The sequence below is a fragment of the Ursus maritimus genome, unplaced genomic scaffold (assembly GCF_017311325.1).
Source record: "Ursus maritimus isolate PB19 unplaced genomic scaffold, ASM1731132v1 scaffold_6, whole genome shotgun sequence".
Classification (NCBI taxonomy): Eukaryota; Metazoa; Chordata; class Mammalia; order Carnivora; family Ursidae; genus Ursus; species Ursus maritimus.
In genome coordinates this window covers 8,704,476-8,719,494 of record NW_024426774.1, presented here as the reverse complement: position 1 = coordinate 8,719,494, position 15,019 = coordinate 8,704,476, and the positions used below count along the sequence as shown (strand labels likewise).

The 15,019-nt window shown below is 58.4% G+C and overlaps 1 protein-coding gene and 1 long non-coding RNA gene across 6 annotated transcripts in view; both read right to left on the bottom strand.

Moving 5' to 3' along the window:
- Positions 1–12,332, bottom strand: part of PXDN (peroxidasin) — a 75,619-nt gene extending 63,287 nt beyond the window's left edge. For 3 of the 4 annotated variants that reach the window (XM_040622865.1, XM_040622867.1, XM_040622868.1), the window contains exon 1: positions 12,107–12,321. In XM_040622865.1, the coding sequence (XP_040478799.1) occupies positions 12,107–12,306 (200 nt within the window). In that variant the 5' untranslated portion in view covers positions 12,307–12,321. Of the gene's footprint in view, positions 1–12,106 lie in introns of all 4 variants that reach the window. The other variant, XM_040622869.1, reaches the window with a different exon arrangement.
- LOC103659189 lies at positions 558–6,122 on the bottom strand. Of its 2 annotated transcripts, none has more exons than XR_567434.2 (4): positions 5,695–6,122; positions 5,216–5,570; positions 4,611–4,713; positions 558–4,190 (listed from the first exon to the last, which is right to left on the bottom strand). It is a non-coding gene; the product is annotated as an uncharacterized LOC103659189 (long non-coding RNA). The 2 variants fall into 2 exon arrangements; XR_567441.2 differs by having other exon boundaries at positions 558–4,170.
- Positions 12,333–15,019: the final 2,687 nt, after the last annotated feature.

The window sequence follows — 15,019 nt, the reverse complement described above, 5'->3', positions numbered from 1 at the left end:
GGATGGATGGATGGATGGATGGATGGATAGACAGACGGACGGACGGATGGATGGATGGATGGACGGATGGATGAGTGGGTGGATGGATGGATGGATGGATGGACGGACAGGTGGGCAGATGGACGGATGGACGGACGGAAGGATGGATGGATGGACGGACAGGTGGGCAGATGGATGGATGGATGGATGGATGGATGGACAGACGGATGGATGGATGGATGGATGGATGGATGGACGGATGGACAGGTGGGCAGATGGATGGATGAGTGGGTGGATGGATGGATGGACGGACGGACAGGTGGGCAGATGGACGGATGGATGGACGGAAGGATGGATGGATGGACGGACAGATGGATGGATGGATGGATGGACGGACAGACGGATGGATGGATGGATGGCTGGACAGGAAGGCGGATGGATGGATGGGTTGGTGGGTGGGTGGGTGGGTAGATGAATGAATGTGAAGACAGAAGAAGGATGGATGACTGGATTAATGGGGTGGGTGACAGACACTGATGTAAGAAAATTACACAACAAAAAATCCGCAAGAAAACAAATGCTCAAGATTAATATTTAGACACCTGTTGCCATGCCAACACAAACATCCCACATGTCTGAGTAAATAACAATGATGACTAACTGTATCCACTTTGACTGCTATTTTTGAAAGCTGAAGGGCTGCACAGCTGGTTGCAGAATCCCAGAAACACTGTTCCAGTCCAGGAAGCGATGAGCCTAACCCAGCTTCTCCTTCCCCAGCGGAAGCTGTGAAGGGAAGTGAGGCATGAGCTGGACGAGGACTTCGGACGAGCTGCAGCTTTGTCCTCTGGTGACTCACACTCTCAGTGTCCGCAAAGTCAGGCTTCTCTCCGCAACACTTCTGAGGGACGCACTCTGCCTGCCCACGAGCTGGAGAAGCTTTATGTCCCCACAGAAGGAGAAAACGGTGACCCAAGAGCTCCATCCTTGCAACGGCAACACGGACTATGTGGACTCCCATTTCTTAGAGTAACTCTGAATTCTGTTCTTGTCCTTCGTCCTCAGCCAGTAACCAGCATGAGACGTCTGCTGGTTAGGTGCCAGAGGGGCACCTCGCAAAGGCTGGGCGGGACCGAGGGCTTCCCGGGTCCTTGCGGGTGCTGTCCACATGGGGTCAATGTCATGCTTTCTGAAGGTTTGGGTTTGGTCTGCTAGAGAAAACCGCATTTCTGAAATGCACTGAAAATTACGCTCAGTGGTATTTCCTGTCTGAACTGCAGTGTCGGCCTCGAAGTACACGCACCACGTACAGAACGGTGGCGGCCTGACAGCCCACGGCCCGCGCCCAGCAGGAGGAATGGGGGCTATCCCCAGCACCGCAGATCCCTCCTGCCCGGGCCTAGCAGAGGGGCGCTCCCGACCCCGGGCTCCGCTGCCGCAGCCCCACAGTTAATTTAACACACTCAAATTGTGGTAAAACAAGTCCCCACAGTAAACGCATCCAGCGAGCCAAGCTGTGTTCGCAGAGCCACACGCATACCTTCCTTATTGCTCGGATGCCCCTACAGATGGGGAAACCGAGGCTTCCCGGGGTGAATGAGCTCACCCCCGAAAGCATGGCACCAGGATCTCAGCTCTGGGCGGGGCACACCCCGAGCCTGCCACAGGGTCCCACTCGGCCTACTTTCCCTCAGCCCTCCGGTAAAGACCCGTCCTTCCTCACCCGCCATCCCCAAGGCCAGCCCCCAGCGTCGCACACCCTGGTCTCCGTGCAGTCGTCCCCCTGCCCTCCAACCATGGCATGCTGGAAACCGGGCGGCAGCCTGGTTCATTCTGATGTCCAGCACCTCACCTGGAGTGCCCCCCACGGTGGGGTCCTTAGGACATTTCTAAATAGTAACTAAATGTCATGACTTTTAAGTCGCTCACAAGTCAGGTTTTCCATGTTCTGCAGGGACCTTCCTTGTTCCCAGCACCTCCCAGAAACCGTGGTCCAGACTGAGAAGGTCTCCCAGTGGTGAGTGGGACCGCGGTATCTACACTGGGGGGCCCCTCCCTCGCCCCTCAGTTGTCGGCGTCTCTACCCAGAACACCGGAGAACACACTCAATCCTCATGATTCGGAGATTCCAAATTCGGAATTTTCCCACTCACTAACATCTATTTGTGACCCTAAAATCAATACTCGCGGAGCTCTGGTGGTCAGTCAAGGACACGCAGGGGCGGTGGAGAGGCTGAGCTGCCTGACTGCTCACGTTCCCCGCAGTGGCGGAGCAAGGTGGCCCTCTGCCTGCTTCTTCTTGCCCCGGCTGGACACAGCGTCCTTCTCACCAGCCACCGAGTGCTAAATTGTCTGCATTGTGTGCTTTCTTTTGGTGACTTTGCAGCTTAGAACTGCCCCCAAGCACGGTGCTGGTGTCTAGTGCTCCTGAGTTCGAGACACCCTCACGTGTCTCAGGAGGAAACGGGGGTGTGAGATGAGCTTTACTCACGTCGAGCTCATGCTTAATCAAGTGGAAGTCTGCATCAAGTGTCTGCAAGCAGAAGCACGTACACAATAAGGTCATCTACTGACCGGCTGAGGGAAGTGTGACAAGGGGCTCCCAGGAACCTGGCCCTGTATGTCTCCTGGACCAACGGGTCAGTGTTTACTAATCCAGCGTCTGCAGTGACTTCACAAACGTCACCACTGCCAACGAGGATCAACCATAAATACCGACTCCAGTAGCAGAAGCCCAGGTGTCGAGCGGCAGCCCAGGGCAGGTTCTCGGGGTGACAACGCGACTGTCAGTCCAAACTGACATCAAAGTCTTCAAGAGAGTAGACAAATCGTAATGACTAACGTGTCCTTACTGAGCAAGGCAACACGGGTGCACGCACCGCATTTCCACGGGGCAGGCATCAGAGAGGTGCCCGTGCACCGCGCTTCGCACCAGCCATGGCAACGGCGAAAGCACTGCACTCTCTCCGTTAGGCGCCCCTCGATCTGACTGGGTTAGCTCTGCGGCAGGTAAGGGGTCAATGCTCAGCTGGATGGATGGATGGATAGATGGATAGATAGACAGACAGAAAGACAGTTGTATGGACAGATAGGTGGATAGGATGGATTAACTGATAAATGGTTACATAAATAGATGGACAGATAGCAGATGGATAAATGGATGGATGGAAGGATGGATGGATGATGGATGGTACAGAAGGTACAAAGATAGATGGGTAGATACATGGAAAAACAGACAGATGGACGGATGGATGGATGGAAAGGTGAATGAAGATAGAGGGATGACACAGACAGGTATATAAATGGTGGACAGAAGACATGGATGGACTAATGCAGACGGACAGAGGGCAAACACAGAGACGGACGTGGCTACACGTCCTAAAGACACAGACACACACATACTTCCGTGCACACCCAACCCACGTGAATGTGTGGGTACGTGTGCGTCTGACCGGCAAGCCCCGTCTGTTAAGTTTCCTCTAATGATAAGAAAACGAGTAATTTGTTGTGCTGTGTTCATGCGTATTTTCACATTTTTCTGTTCTGAACATGTACAACTTGCATAAAAACTTCCAAAATGTTGTAAGAACCGTACACTGGACGGTGCAGTGAGTGGGCAAGAAGGCAGGTTTCACAGCTTCCTCTGCTTTGGCTCGTGGCGCAAACGTGGCCCACCTTCCTGCAAGCGGGAAGGGCTCTGCGGCCCACCCTGCTTCTAAGGGACTCCGCGCCCGGCCGGGGTGAACAGCGACCACTTGAGGGCGCCGAAGACCGAAGGCCGTGCGGCACGAGGCCAAAGATCTCACACATTCATGCACAACTCCAGAATTACACGAAGTAAACAGGAAGAGCCGGGTCCTGCGGGCAGGGGCACGTGCACAATCCCGGGTGACATGCGACGTGGCACGCGGGCTGCAGGAGCAGCACGGGTTCGATCCAGAGTAGGAACCTCGGAAACACAGAAGCTCACAACCCAACCTGAGGTCCTATGCCTCTTGGGTTTTCTCCTTCCGCCCCCCAATCCTTGGCGCCCGACCTCTGTATGCACACGGGACGGACGCAAGCCCAAATCTGCCGCCGTTGGGAGAAGTCTGCAGTTCACAGCCGGCTCCCGGGAGATGTGGCTCTGACGTCGGACTCACTATCACTGGCCTGTTCTCCACCCACCGAAGACGATCACACCAGGCAACTCTCGATGGGGGATAAACAAACTGCCATTAACCCCAAATAACAAAATTCTTTGTCAGAAGAAGAGGGGGCAAGCTGACAGCCCCCATGTACCCGCGGTGGCACGTGCTGCAGCCCAGAGCGAAGCGAGCAGGGGTCCGGGGGGAAGCCCTGGAGTCACGGTGCACAGAGCCCCGTGGCCAGCAGACCTCGGGGACAGAAGGGGCGAGAGCTCGGAGCGGCTCGATGCGCGTGCACGGCAGCGCCCGTGGCGGAGGGCACAGGATGAGGGGCTTGACGAGGAACACAGGCATGACAGACGACCGAGTACAGCACAGCGGAGGCAGAAACTCAGGAAATGCCCAAAATGCACTGGCCCTTCCCGGGCACACACTAAGCGGCATTCCCTGGGTTGGGACAGGGGGCAGCACCCAGCACGCGAGGCCTTCCCCAGGTTGTCTCACCCTCTCCCCGCTGCTGGGACAGCGTGGAGGGCCAGGAGGTAAGGGCCGCAGAGCGATAGGACGGCCAGAGCCTGGGTCCGTGAGTCACTGTCACAACAAGCACCTGCTTAAAGAGTCAGATGTAAGTATCCTGGCGCGTCCCAACTCGCAGCCCTGCGTGTGTGGTTGGAAGGGGCCCTGGCTACGACGTCAGTGACGGGGCGTGGGAGTTTCTGGTACAGACCAGCCTACCCCAGGATGGGCAGCTATCCACAGCCATGGTGTGCCGCCCCCTGGCTCGGAGCAGAACCCCCAAGGACAGCTGCCCAAGCCGGAGCGTCCGCACAGCGGTCTGTGAGTGCAGTAAACACTCAGGTTGTTTCAGCCCACGGAGACGGGGAGTGCTCCTTACAGCAGCTGCGGCGACGCCCCCAGACCGACAGCACCCCAAGGCAAAAGGGAACTAGCAGCGGCCAACAGTTCCTAAGCGTAAATCTAGACGTGGGCAGGTGAACCCAGTGGTTATTTCCTTCTAATTTTTACTTTTTAATACATGTTATTGCAGAAGAATTTAAAGTTTGTTGTTTCCTTTTTAAAATTAGAAACAAAAATGAATGGGGACTCACGCTTTCGAACAAGATGGAATTACAGGGGCTGGACTTGCTCTCCTGTCTGAAGCCACCAAAAGCTCCCCAAATACACAAACGAGCGTTGTGAGGACAGCACAGATCAGCCAACAGAGGACAGGATCCCTGAGACCGCACAAGCATCCCGGTCCCTGCCTAGGAGCGGGGACGGTGCTGTGCTTCTGGGGAGACCGAGGCAGGGGACTCGCAGGACCGTGTGGCTGACGTAAGACCGGAGGGAATGCGCGGAGCACGGAGCGCTCAGCGGGGCGCCGACCAGGGCATGCGCGCAGGCACAAGACCAGGACAAGCGGGGTCCAGAGTAGAACGGAAATAACAAAGGTCACAGCAGAAACTAATAAAACAGAAAACAGAAGAGAAAAACCAATGAATCCAAAAGTGAGGTTTTGCAAAGATCAGTGGAACTGATAAAGCTCCCGGCAGACTGGTCAGTAAATAGAAGAGGCCGATTCTCTCACCAGGAGCAAGAGAAGCGGTGTCTGTGGAGATTCCTGGGAGGGTCAGGGGGTGACAGATCCAAGAACTCGCGTGACGTGGACCAGCTCCGTGGGAGCCGCAGTCCACCAAAGCTCACTCAGGAACAACACGCCGCCCCGAGCAGCCCAGGCTCACGGGAGGACCCACGTTGCCCTTTCAAACCTTCCTGCGAAGACAACCCGAAGCCCGACCAGGCTTCCCCAGGAAGCCCTGCAAACACTGAAGACAGAACTAAGACCAGTTCTACCCACACTGCCCCCCACATGGAGAAGCAAGGAATGTTCCCGAAGCCACCCCAGGAGGCAAGACTGACCCCTGATACGCCCAAACCAGACAAAGACATTCCAGGAAGGAGAACAAAGAGCAGGACCCCGTGAAGGCAGACCCAGGAACCTCAATGCAGCCAACAGGGCAGGGAGGGGGCAGGGAGGGGCAGGGAGCTGGGCAGGGAGGGGGCAGGGAGAGGCAGGGAGGGGCAGGGAGCTGGGCAGGGAGGGGCAGGGAGCTGGGGGGGCAGGCAGTTTCTGGGTCCGGATTGTGGTGCCGGCCTCACAGGAAGGAGCAGGTCACCACTTACCACTTTGCACAGGTGCAGCTCTTACAATGTTAATCGTGTCTCAATCAGGCTTTTCTTCTTAAGTGAAAATTCACCCGGACAAAGGTCAAAAAAGGGCCTAATCAGTGGTTAAGCTTCCCCTTCACACCTGACCCTAGAACAAAAGCCCAGACGATCCTGGTGAACCTCTGAGCTCCCAGGCTCCAGAGCAGGCCTGCTCCCGCCCAGGGCTGGGCTTCCGCGCGAGGCAGGACGGCCTGACCCCCACCTTCAGGGGCTGAAGATCACTGGGCAGCCAGGTCTGGAACAAGCCGCTGGAAAAAGGGGCCCAAGAAAAGCCTACAGAAGGACAGAGTGCCTGGGACACACGGAGGGGGTCTGGCCATTCTTTCTTCACTGGGGATCTTTGGGTGAGGCTGTGTACCCCCCAGAATGTGGAGAAAGAGAAGTAACAGGTTCCAGAGTAAAGGAAAAATCAGGAGACGAGTGATGTCCGCCAGCCAGGCAAAGGGGCCCCCAGAGGGGACAGGGGAAGCTCTTCCTCGGCTTTCCCGCCCTTTACGATTACGGCACACCAGTAATTTTTTTGTTTTAATTGAACCTGAGTAATCATGTCTGGCGATGTCTCAGGTTTTGTCCATGAGGCTGATGGTGGACATGAGACATCTGGAGAGAAGCCCAGGGGCCAGGAAGGAGAAACTGCAACTTCCATCTTTCAAAATTAACTTCAAAGCAAAATATAAACCATTGGAATGATCGATGTGGAAGATTTCAAGCTGTCGGTGAGATTATCGTTCGCACCAGTAAAGCCCCACTCGTGCCCGGGGACGGACTCGGAGTCCGCACACCGGAGCACACAGAGCCACCTGCTCCTGGAGCCGTGGCATGGGCACCGAGCGGGCGGCTGCAGAAGCCTCAAATTCAGGGAAGTTTCTTTGCTTTTACATGGAATTCACCACAAAATGTGTTTTTAAGTAAACTGCATTCCCTGGTATTTTCCTGCATACCCCAGACATGTCTGGAAAGTGTCACCATTAAGGGCTGAGTGCACCAGGGCTGGACGGCAGCCTCAGGAGACCTTACTCGGGCTGACACGGGGCTCACGCGGCACGCGGGGTCCGGCTCGTGGAGTCCGGGGGCCAGCACCCCCTCACACCCCCACGCTCTGACGGCAGAGCTGGGCCGCCCCGCGGGCATCTATTCCAGTTTCTTCCTGCTGTGGACGCACAAGAGAGAGCCCAGCATCTCCCTTCAGAAGGAGGAAACTTTACCTGGCCAGTGGGCACCAGCCCAGCGCAAGCCAGACTTCTACCTGGTTTTCAAATGGAGGAGATCAGTTCTGCAGACTGGAATTTTCTCCCTGTTTCTGCTGACACTTGTAATGTTGAACCCTCACTCAGTCCAGAAGAGAGCTCCTGTGTCTGCCCAACACTCACTCGCCAGGATCACCGGTGTCTCCTCCGGGCCGTGGGCCCTCGGCCGCCTCTGGCCCGTACACCAAGCACAGCCGACTCCTTTGGGCTCCAGAACAGCTCCCAGAGCCTGTGCCTGGACACCGAGTCCCTCGTGCTGCACCCAGGCCTCCGAAGGGAAGCCCACAGCTGCCAGGCACCTCTCCGGGGAGAAACCGAGTCACGGGACCAGGCAGAGAAGGAAGCCCAGTGAAGCCTGAGCAGCACGTGCCCTGCGGCCGAGCTGAGGTCAGGGCCCAGCGGCCTTCTGGAGTCCGAGTCACAGGGGCTGACGAGCAGTCCTTTTCCAGCTACTGCCTTGACTGGATGAAAACACGAGGAGGAAGCTAGCTCTCCACACACCCGAACCGCACACAGAACCTACTCCCGGATGGGAAATGCCAGACTCACGCTCTCCAAGGGAAGGTCCCTCTCGGAGCTCGTCCTGAACTCGGAAGGGTTTCGCCTTCTGACCTCTGCACACCGGCCACTCTGCAAGTGACGGCCAGCGGCCACCGGGCGCACGGACCCGACGAGCAGTCAGCCGAGGCAGGGAGTGGGTCCATCCCCACTGGTGAAGACAGACTGCCGACACCTTACGATTTCCTGCAGTACTTGTCAAACACATTTGAGCTGTGATAATAAAGACTCTGACTTCATCCTAACCAGGACCTTAAAAGGAAAATCAGGAACTCGTTTTAAGTAAGCCAAAGGCTCCGACTTAAACACCGCTCCCAAGGGTCCTGCAGAGCCCAGACGGCCCACATTGACCCTGCAATCCTCAGGCCAGCCTCCCCCGGAGCTGAGGCGGTCCCGGAGGGCAGGGTCAGGAGTGAGGAGCTTCCTGTGAGCCGAAGGGACAGCGCGGAAGTGCAGAGAGAAGAGAAGCGGGAGGGCCCTCCACTGCCGGCCCCCACTTCCCAGTCCTCGGACACGTTTCGCTGAAACCTGTGAGGGACTCCATCCCGCGGTGAGAGATCTCCACAGTCCAGTCTGGAGTCCAGGCATCGGGGATCTGGGGGACACTCATCTCCAGGGGCCCGGGACTAAGGGAGGCCGTGAGAGGGACGAAAGAGGGCGGCTAGGGGCCTGCAGAACGCTGGGGTCCCCACCCATGAGGCGGGAGCACTGGGGCCCCCAGGTACCCAGTGTTGCGGGCACTCCTAGCTGCTTCCCGCGGAGCCACAGGGCCAGCGGGCCCTGCACCCAGCTGCTGTCCTCACCCTGCCAGCAGGCCCGCGCTCCCCAGCGCTCCCTGGGACCACTGCGCCCCTGCGTGGGGCTGCATGCGGGAGGAAGCTGAGGCTGCCGCAGCCCCCTGCCTACTCTGGGGCTGGGCTAAGTCCCCGGGCTGCCTCCCGCCCCAGGGCTTCCTGTCACATGGACAGTGGTCTGGCATGGCCCGGGCTGTCTGATGGATGTCAGTTTTGGAGTAGATTCCCATGACCTCACAATGGAGGCTACAGGGAAAGAAAGAGGTTGGGGGAGGGTGGGGAGGGCGGAGGGCCCACCAGCCGGAGGCCAGAACCCCACAGCAGGGCAAGAAGGGCAGCAGCGTCACCGTTTTTGTCCTCGCTTTTTAATTATCGTGGGGACAAGCTTCTACTGTGGTGCTGCACAGACCAGAACATTGAAAACTGAAGCAGGCCTTCCCGCAGAAGTGCGGCTGGTGGGGAAGGAGCCCCGGAGGTGGGAGAGGGGCAGGGCCGCAGACCAGAGTGGGCACCCGCGGCCCTGGGCTCCAGACCAGGGGGGCCGTTGCTGTTCCTTCCAGAACACCAGCGACACTGCCAGCGGGTATAAGCTGGGCTCAGAGCAAACCGGAATCCCAGGGTGGCCACAGACCAGTGATTTCCACAGCTCAGACCAGGAGCGAATCTCAGCAACCCAGGACCTGCCTGCCTGAACGCACTCCCCGAACGCCGTGGGAAGTGTCAGACATCCAGGGGCTCTGAGTCCATCTTTTCTTGGGGTGGGGGGGCGACAGGGAGGTCTTGAAAGCAAAGGGATGATGGAGGGTCACATGGTCCAGCTAATTTGGGGGCCAGGTTCTGCCTTTATCTTCATATTTTTAAGTTCCCAATTTCCACCAAATATTTTTTTAAAAAATAGAAAAAAATGATCGTGTTGTATGAGAGCAGAGAGCTGGGAGACAAGCCACAAAGGAAAATTAAATATTTCTGCATGAGCAGTTTATGATGTGACGCACCTACCAAGCTCCCAGTCTACCCTACGGGACTGGGCCCCAGGGACGGGCAGCGGGGCACCTCAGACCGGCCTTCCTCTTCATCTCCTGATCCCCCCCCCCATGCTCCCATCTGGACTGTCCCCTCTGTTTCCGAAAGCCTGTGCCCTCACCATCACTACCTTGCTCCTGTGACCTCAGTCCAGGGCCCAGTGACCTGCAGAATGTGCCCCCAGTGGAACCTATCACATCAGGAGTCAGCCCAGCCCTGGTCCCAGGGTCTCCAGGGGCAGGCCCCCTCTCCTGGACCTGAGCCTGCACACTGGCCATGGGCTGTGTTCATCTCACCAATAATCTGAGGAGTCCGCTTCCTTCCATAAGGGACCTGGTCACCAGAGCATCTGTCCAGCCTGCCTCCCAGAATCCCAAGACTACGCATGCGCCTTTCAAAACATTTCCAAAACTATCAAAACCCAAGAAAATATAAAGTTTATGCACATGAAAGCTTTCTGGAAATCTTGCAAGTGTCCACTGTGATGTCACTTTCCAGGCCTACCCTCGGCTATCTTAGAGACACTAAGTTTCCACGGAGAATTTCGCCGTGCGCAGTAAGCCAAAGACCCCGTTTTTATTCTGCCACCCTCACTTTTTAAAATACTGTTCTTTTTAAAAAGCAATTAAGATCTGGCGGCACAGCACAGTACTGGCCAGATGTGAAAAGTGGCTTCAGGGTCCAATTTTCTAACACTGACTCAGTAAAGATATTATCCATACCCAGAAAACCCTCGCTGTGCCCGCCTGGGAGCGCGTCAGAGTGTGATGCCCTGCTGGATATCCGCCTTGTCTGGCCTCACAGACCCTCTGGAAGGAAAACCGAGTTCTCTCTGGAAAGAACAGCATTGCTGAGAATGACGCGGGCCAAAGACCCCGAAGAAGCTCTGCGTGCAGAGTCCTGCAGAGTCGTGCAGAGTCAGGGCCCCTGAGAGGGGGTCTGCATGTACTCGGTTCAGAGTCCCAACGCTGTCAGCCCACTTCATAGTTCGCTCGGGATTTTACAACTTTTGCAGGCTCTTGGGCGGTGCCAAAATGGGTCGGGCTCAGCCAAGAAAAGTGGAAACTATTTTTGGCATCCAGAAGGGCAGCTGTAGGACGCGGACACAGTCGGCGCCTAAAACGCATGCCTGCCTTTACAGATTTGGAGAGTTTCTAATCAGGGACGCATCCGGAAACCTCTGGGCCCGCAGCCAACTCGGGGCGCACTAGGCCTGGGCTACAGCCGAGGGTCCGGGTCGGCCTCCGGGGAGGGGGCATTCCGGGGAGGGGCGAGGTCGGTACCGGTGTCTGCGCCGCGCAGAGGCCAAGTGCGCGACACTTTGTACCCACTTGAGCGCCAAGTGGCGGCGAGTGCGGCACCCCCGCGAGAGGCGCGCCCGGGCGGAAACGCGCTCCGAGTCCTCCGTCTACACCCGAGCTGCCCCGGAACTCGCTGACCCGCACCCGGGCTGCAGCGCTCGCTGCCGCACAGGAAAGGTCCGAGGGAACGCGCGCCCCTCGAGCCGGGGATACCGGGCAGTAGCCTCTCGGCGCCCAGCGGATGCGGGGAAAAGGGCGCCGCTACGGGTCTCTGAAGGGTCCGCGAGGGAACGTCCCCCAAAGAGGGGCCTGGGCTACTGCTGTCCTGGAGGAGGGGGAGGTGCGGGGGTGCACCAATCTTGGGCAGGAGGGGACCGAGAGCGGCCGCACAAGGGAGAAGGGGGCGCGGAGGAGGGAAGCCAACAGAAGAGGGAAACCGGGAGGGGGAGGCGCGGAGGAGGGGACGGAGAGGAGGAGGGGAAGGGGACTGGGAGGAGGGGGGCGATACACCCCGTTTGGGTTGGGTGGGGACGGAGAGGGGCGGGAGCCGGGAGAACTGGGCGCGGAGGGGCGCGAACAATCAGGGTTGGGGCCCGGCGGGGGAGGAGAGCGGGACTCTCCCGGGCTCTCCCAACATCTTCCCCGTCCAGCCGGGGATTCCAAGCTGCTAACAAAGGAAGCTCCGGAGGCCGCGCGCTCCGCGCTCAGGTCCGCCCTCCGCGCCCGGGCCAAGGCGGACAAAGGCCCGAGGGCCACTGCCCGGCCCCCAGACCCACAGCCCCGCCTACGCCCTCTGGTTCCCCGCCCGGGCCCCCCGAACCCCGGCCTCGCGCCCCCGCCGCACTCACAGGATGGAGGTCTGCGGCGCCACGGCGGGCACGGCCTCCAGCAGCAGATGCATGCAGCGCACGGTGGTGCGGAAGCACAGGCAGCGGCTCGGACAGCCGGCGCCCGGCTTCGGGGCTACCGTGGCCAGCGCCCCCCAGCCGCAGCAGAGCACGAGCGCCAGGAGGCAGCGACGCGCGGGGCCCGCGGGGCGCACGGCCATGGCCCTGGGCGCGCGACGCTCGGACGCAAGAGGACCGGGAGGGCCCCGCGCGACCCTGCGGGCTCCTGACTGCGCCCGCCCGCGCGGCCCACGTCCCAGCTGTGCGCTGGGGGCGGGGGGCGCCAGCTGTGCACATGCGCGCGGCTCCTCCCTCCGCACCCTCCCCGAGGGCCGGGGCGGGGCGGGACCTCGGGCCCCGCGTCAAGCTGCTGCGCCCCGGTCCCTGCTGAGGGGCCGCCGGCAGCCCTCTCTGGAGTCTCTCTGGTGCAGAGGGTTGATGGGGCCCCGGGGACAAGTTCAGGTCTGCACTTGGGAGCTGGGGGCCTCGTCCTCTCGCCTAGCTGCGCTTTCCACATGTGTGCAAAGGTTTTTTGTTTTTTTTGTTTTTTTGTCGTTTTAGAAAAGCGCTTTTAGAATGCTCACTTTGTTCCAGGCGCGGTTCCAAGGGGCCTCTCACTTTCCCTCTCTCTCTCTCCTGCGCTCTACCTCTCTCTGTCCCACTTCCTCTCTCTCAAGCTGTCGACCTCCCCTCCTCTTTCTCCGAACACACACACAGGCTGCAGCAGGATTGACACCGGGCAATCTGGCACCTGCCAGTGACCCTGAGACCTGCTTCCTGCCCTGCTGGCCCCAGGTTACTGCTGGGAGCACAGAGGACATTTGTGTTGAGTCCTGGGTTCAGTGCTGGGCCAGGGGGACTGACGTTCAGTGCCCTTTAGCTCCCTCCCTAGAGAATACACCCAGAAGAAACCCTTGGACCCACCCCAAGCGGGACTTGGGTGGAACCCCCAGCAGACACAGGAGGAGCTGTGGAAAGGAGGGGAGACTGAGTCACACACATACACGTCTGCAGTTTTGTTCTAACACTACATGTGATCCACTGATTCTCACGAGAACCCAATCCCTGCATTGGACAGGTCAGGATGGATCGTCACAAGTGCCAGTGTCCAGGTGCAGCCTCGGTCTGCGATGTGTCCCCTGTGTGGCCTGGTGGCACTCAGGTGTGCCAGAGGGCATACGGGGTGAGACTGGTGAGTGACCAGGCACTTTCCTGGGGATGGGTGAGCACATACCTGCATGGCAAATAGTTTCAAGGGTCCCCACCTGGGGGCAGGTGACCTGGGGTCTGCCTCAAGGCCCTGCTGGAGGCTTGTGTGCCTGTCATTGAGGCCACTATCTCCACTGCCACGTGGAACAATCTTCCTGGTCCCCTGGGGACCATCCCAGGGTGCTGTGTACAAACCAGTCGTAAACGTCCCCCAGTGGGCACTCCTGGGCTCCTCACACACCGTCTACATGTCCCCACCTGAACGCCCCACGAGAAATGTAAGCTTATCATGTCAGAAACATGAAACATGACTCTCCCTGAAAACGTATTTTTCCTCCCGAATCACTAATTTTGACCCTCCAAACCACTTTCCCAAACTTCAACCCAGAGGTTGTCCCCGCCCTAGCCCTTGCCCCACTTTATGGGGCTGTGAATTCCGACAGCTGCTCATTCTGTTCTCTCTGACCTCGCTTTTCATAACCACTGACAGATCCGTCTCTCCCCGCCGCCCCTGGAGACTCCACCACCGAGACTCTGTCCTGGGGCCCTGCCTCCTGGGTCTGCTGGTCCATTCTCCCTGCAGGGGACAGAGAATATGGCACAGCTGTGACCCCACCCCTTCCCAGTCCAGACATCAGACTTAAGTGGGCAAAGGCCATATTTCTCAAAACACCTTCAACTTACTGTCACCCCGGAGGCGGGGGTGTCTCCCGCACACTGGTAGCTTCTCGTCTGCTCTGCAGCTCCATCCATGCCAGCGGCAGGGTGAATCGTACGTGTCCTTCTGGCTGGGCTGCGGCACACAGGGCTTTGGTCAAACGCTGAGCTAGGTGTGGGGCTGCAGGGATTTTGTAGATGAGACTGGCGCTGGGTGACATCTGTGATCTGCGGACTTGAAGTCAAGATCACCCGCCACAGCGTGAGTGGGCTTCACCCAATCGCTTTAAGTTCTTAAGAGTAAAAACTGGGGGGTCCCAGAGAAGAAAATCTGCGTCAAAACCGCAGCCTCAGCCCCTGCGTGGGTTCCTAGTCTGCTGCCCGCCTTGCAGACCCAGGAAGCCCCGGTCCCCACGATCACACCAGCTGGTTCCTTAAAACCCATCCGTCCGTCTGTCCCTCCTCATTCCTCCCTTCCGTCTTGCTATGGAGACCCCTGGCGGACAGCGTTTGCAGAGCCCCGGCTGGGGCGGTGTGGGGCAGGATGCTACCCTCCTCCAGGCCTGGACGAACTCATCCTGGTGAAGCTCTGTCTCCTGTCGGGCTAAGTGCACTTCCCGCCCGTCCTGTGGTCATTATTTCCCGCTCCTGCCCTCTAGAGGCCCAGGGAAGCCTCGCACCCCAGGGCCCCAGAAAGTCTGAGGACTTCAAAGCCACAGAAGGGCTGCGTGGGCCGGGGCCCAGGTGAGATAGCCCCATTTCCCTTTGATGGCGACTTTGCAAATCTTCCTCTTTGGCCCAGATCCTGCTATCTCTGAGCTAATTGATAACCTTTCGTTGCTTTGGTATCCATACAAGGAAGCCAAGATAAGGGGTGAAGAAATTCGGCGTTCACCTCCACCCTCTGTCTTCTGTGAATGCTATCTTTCTGGAGTCTCAGGCTGACCCTGGAGACTGAAGACAATACAAGCTCTGTGCCCCGCTGCCTGCGGATGAGCAAGTAACCAG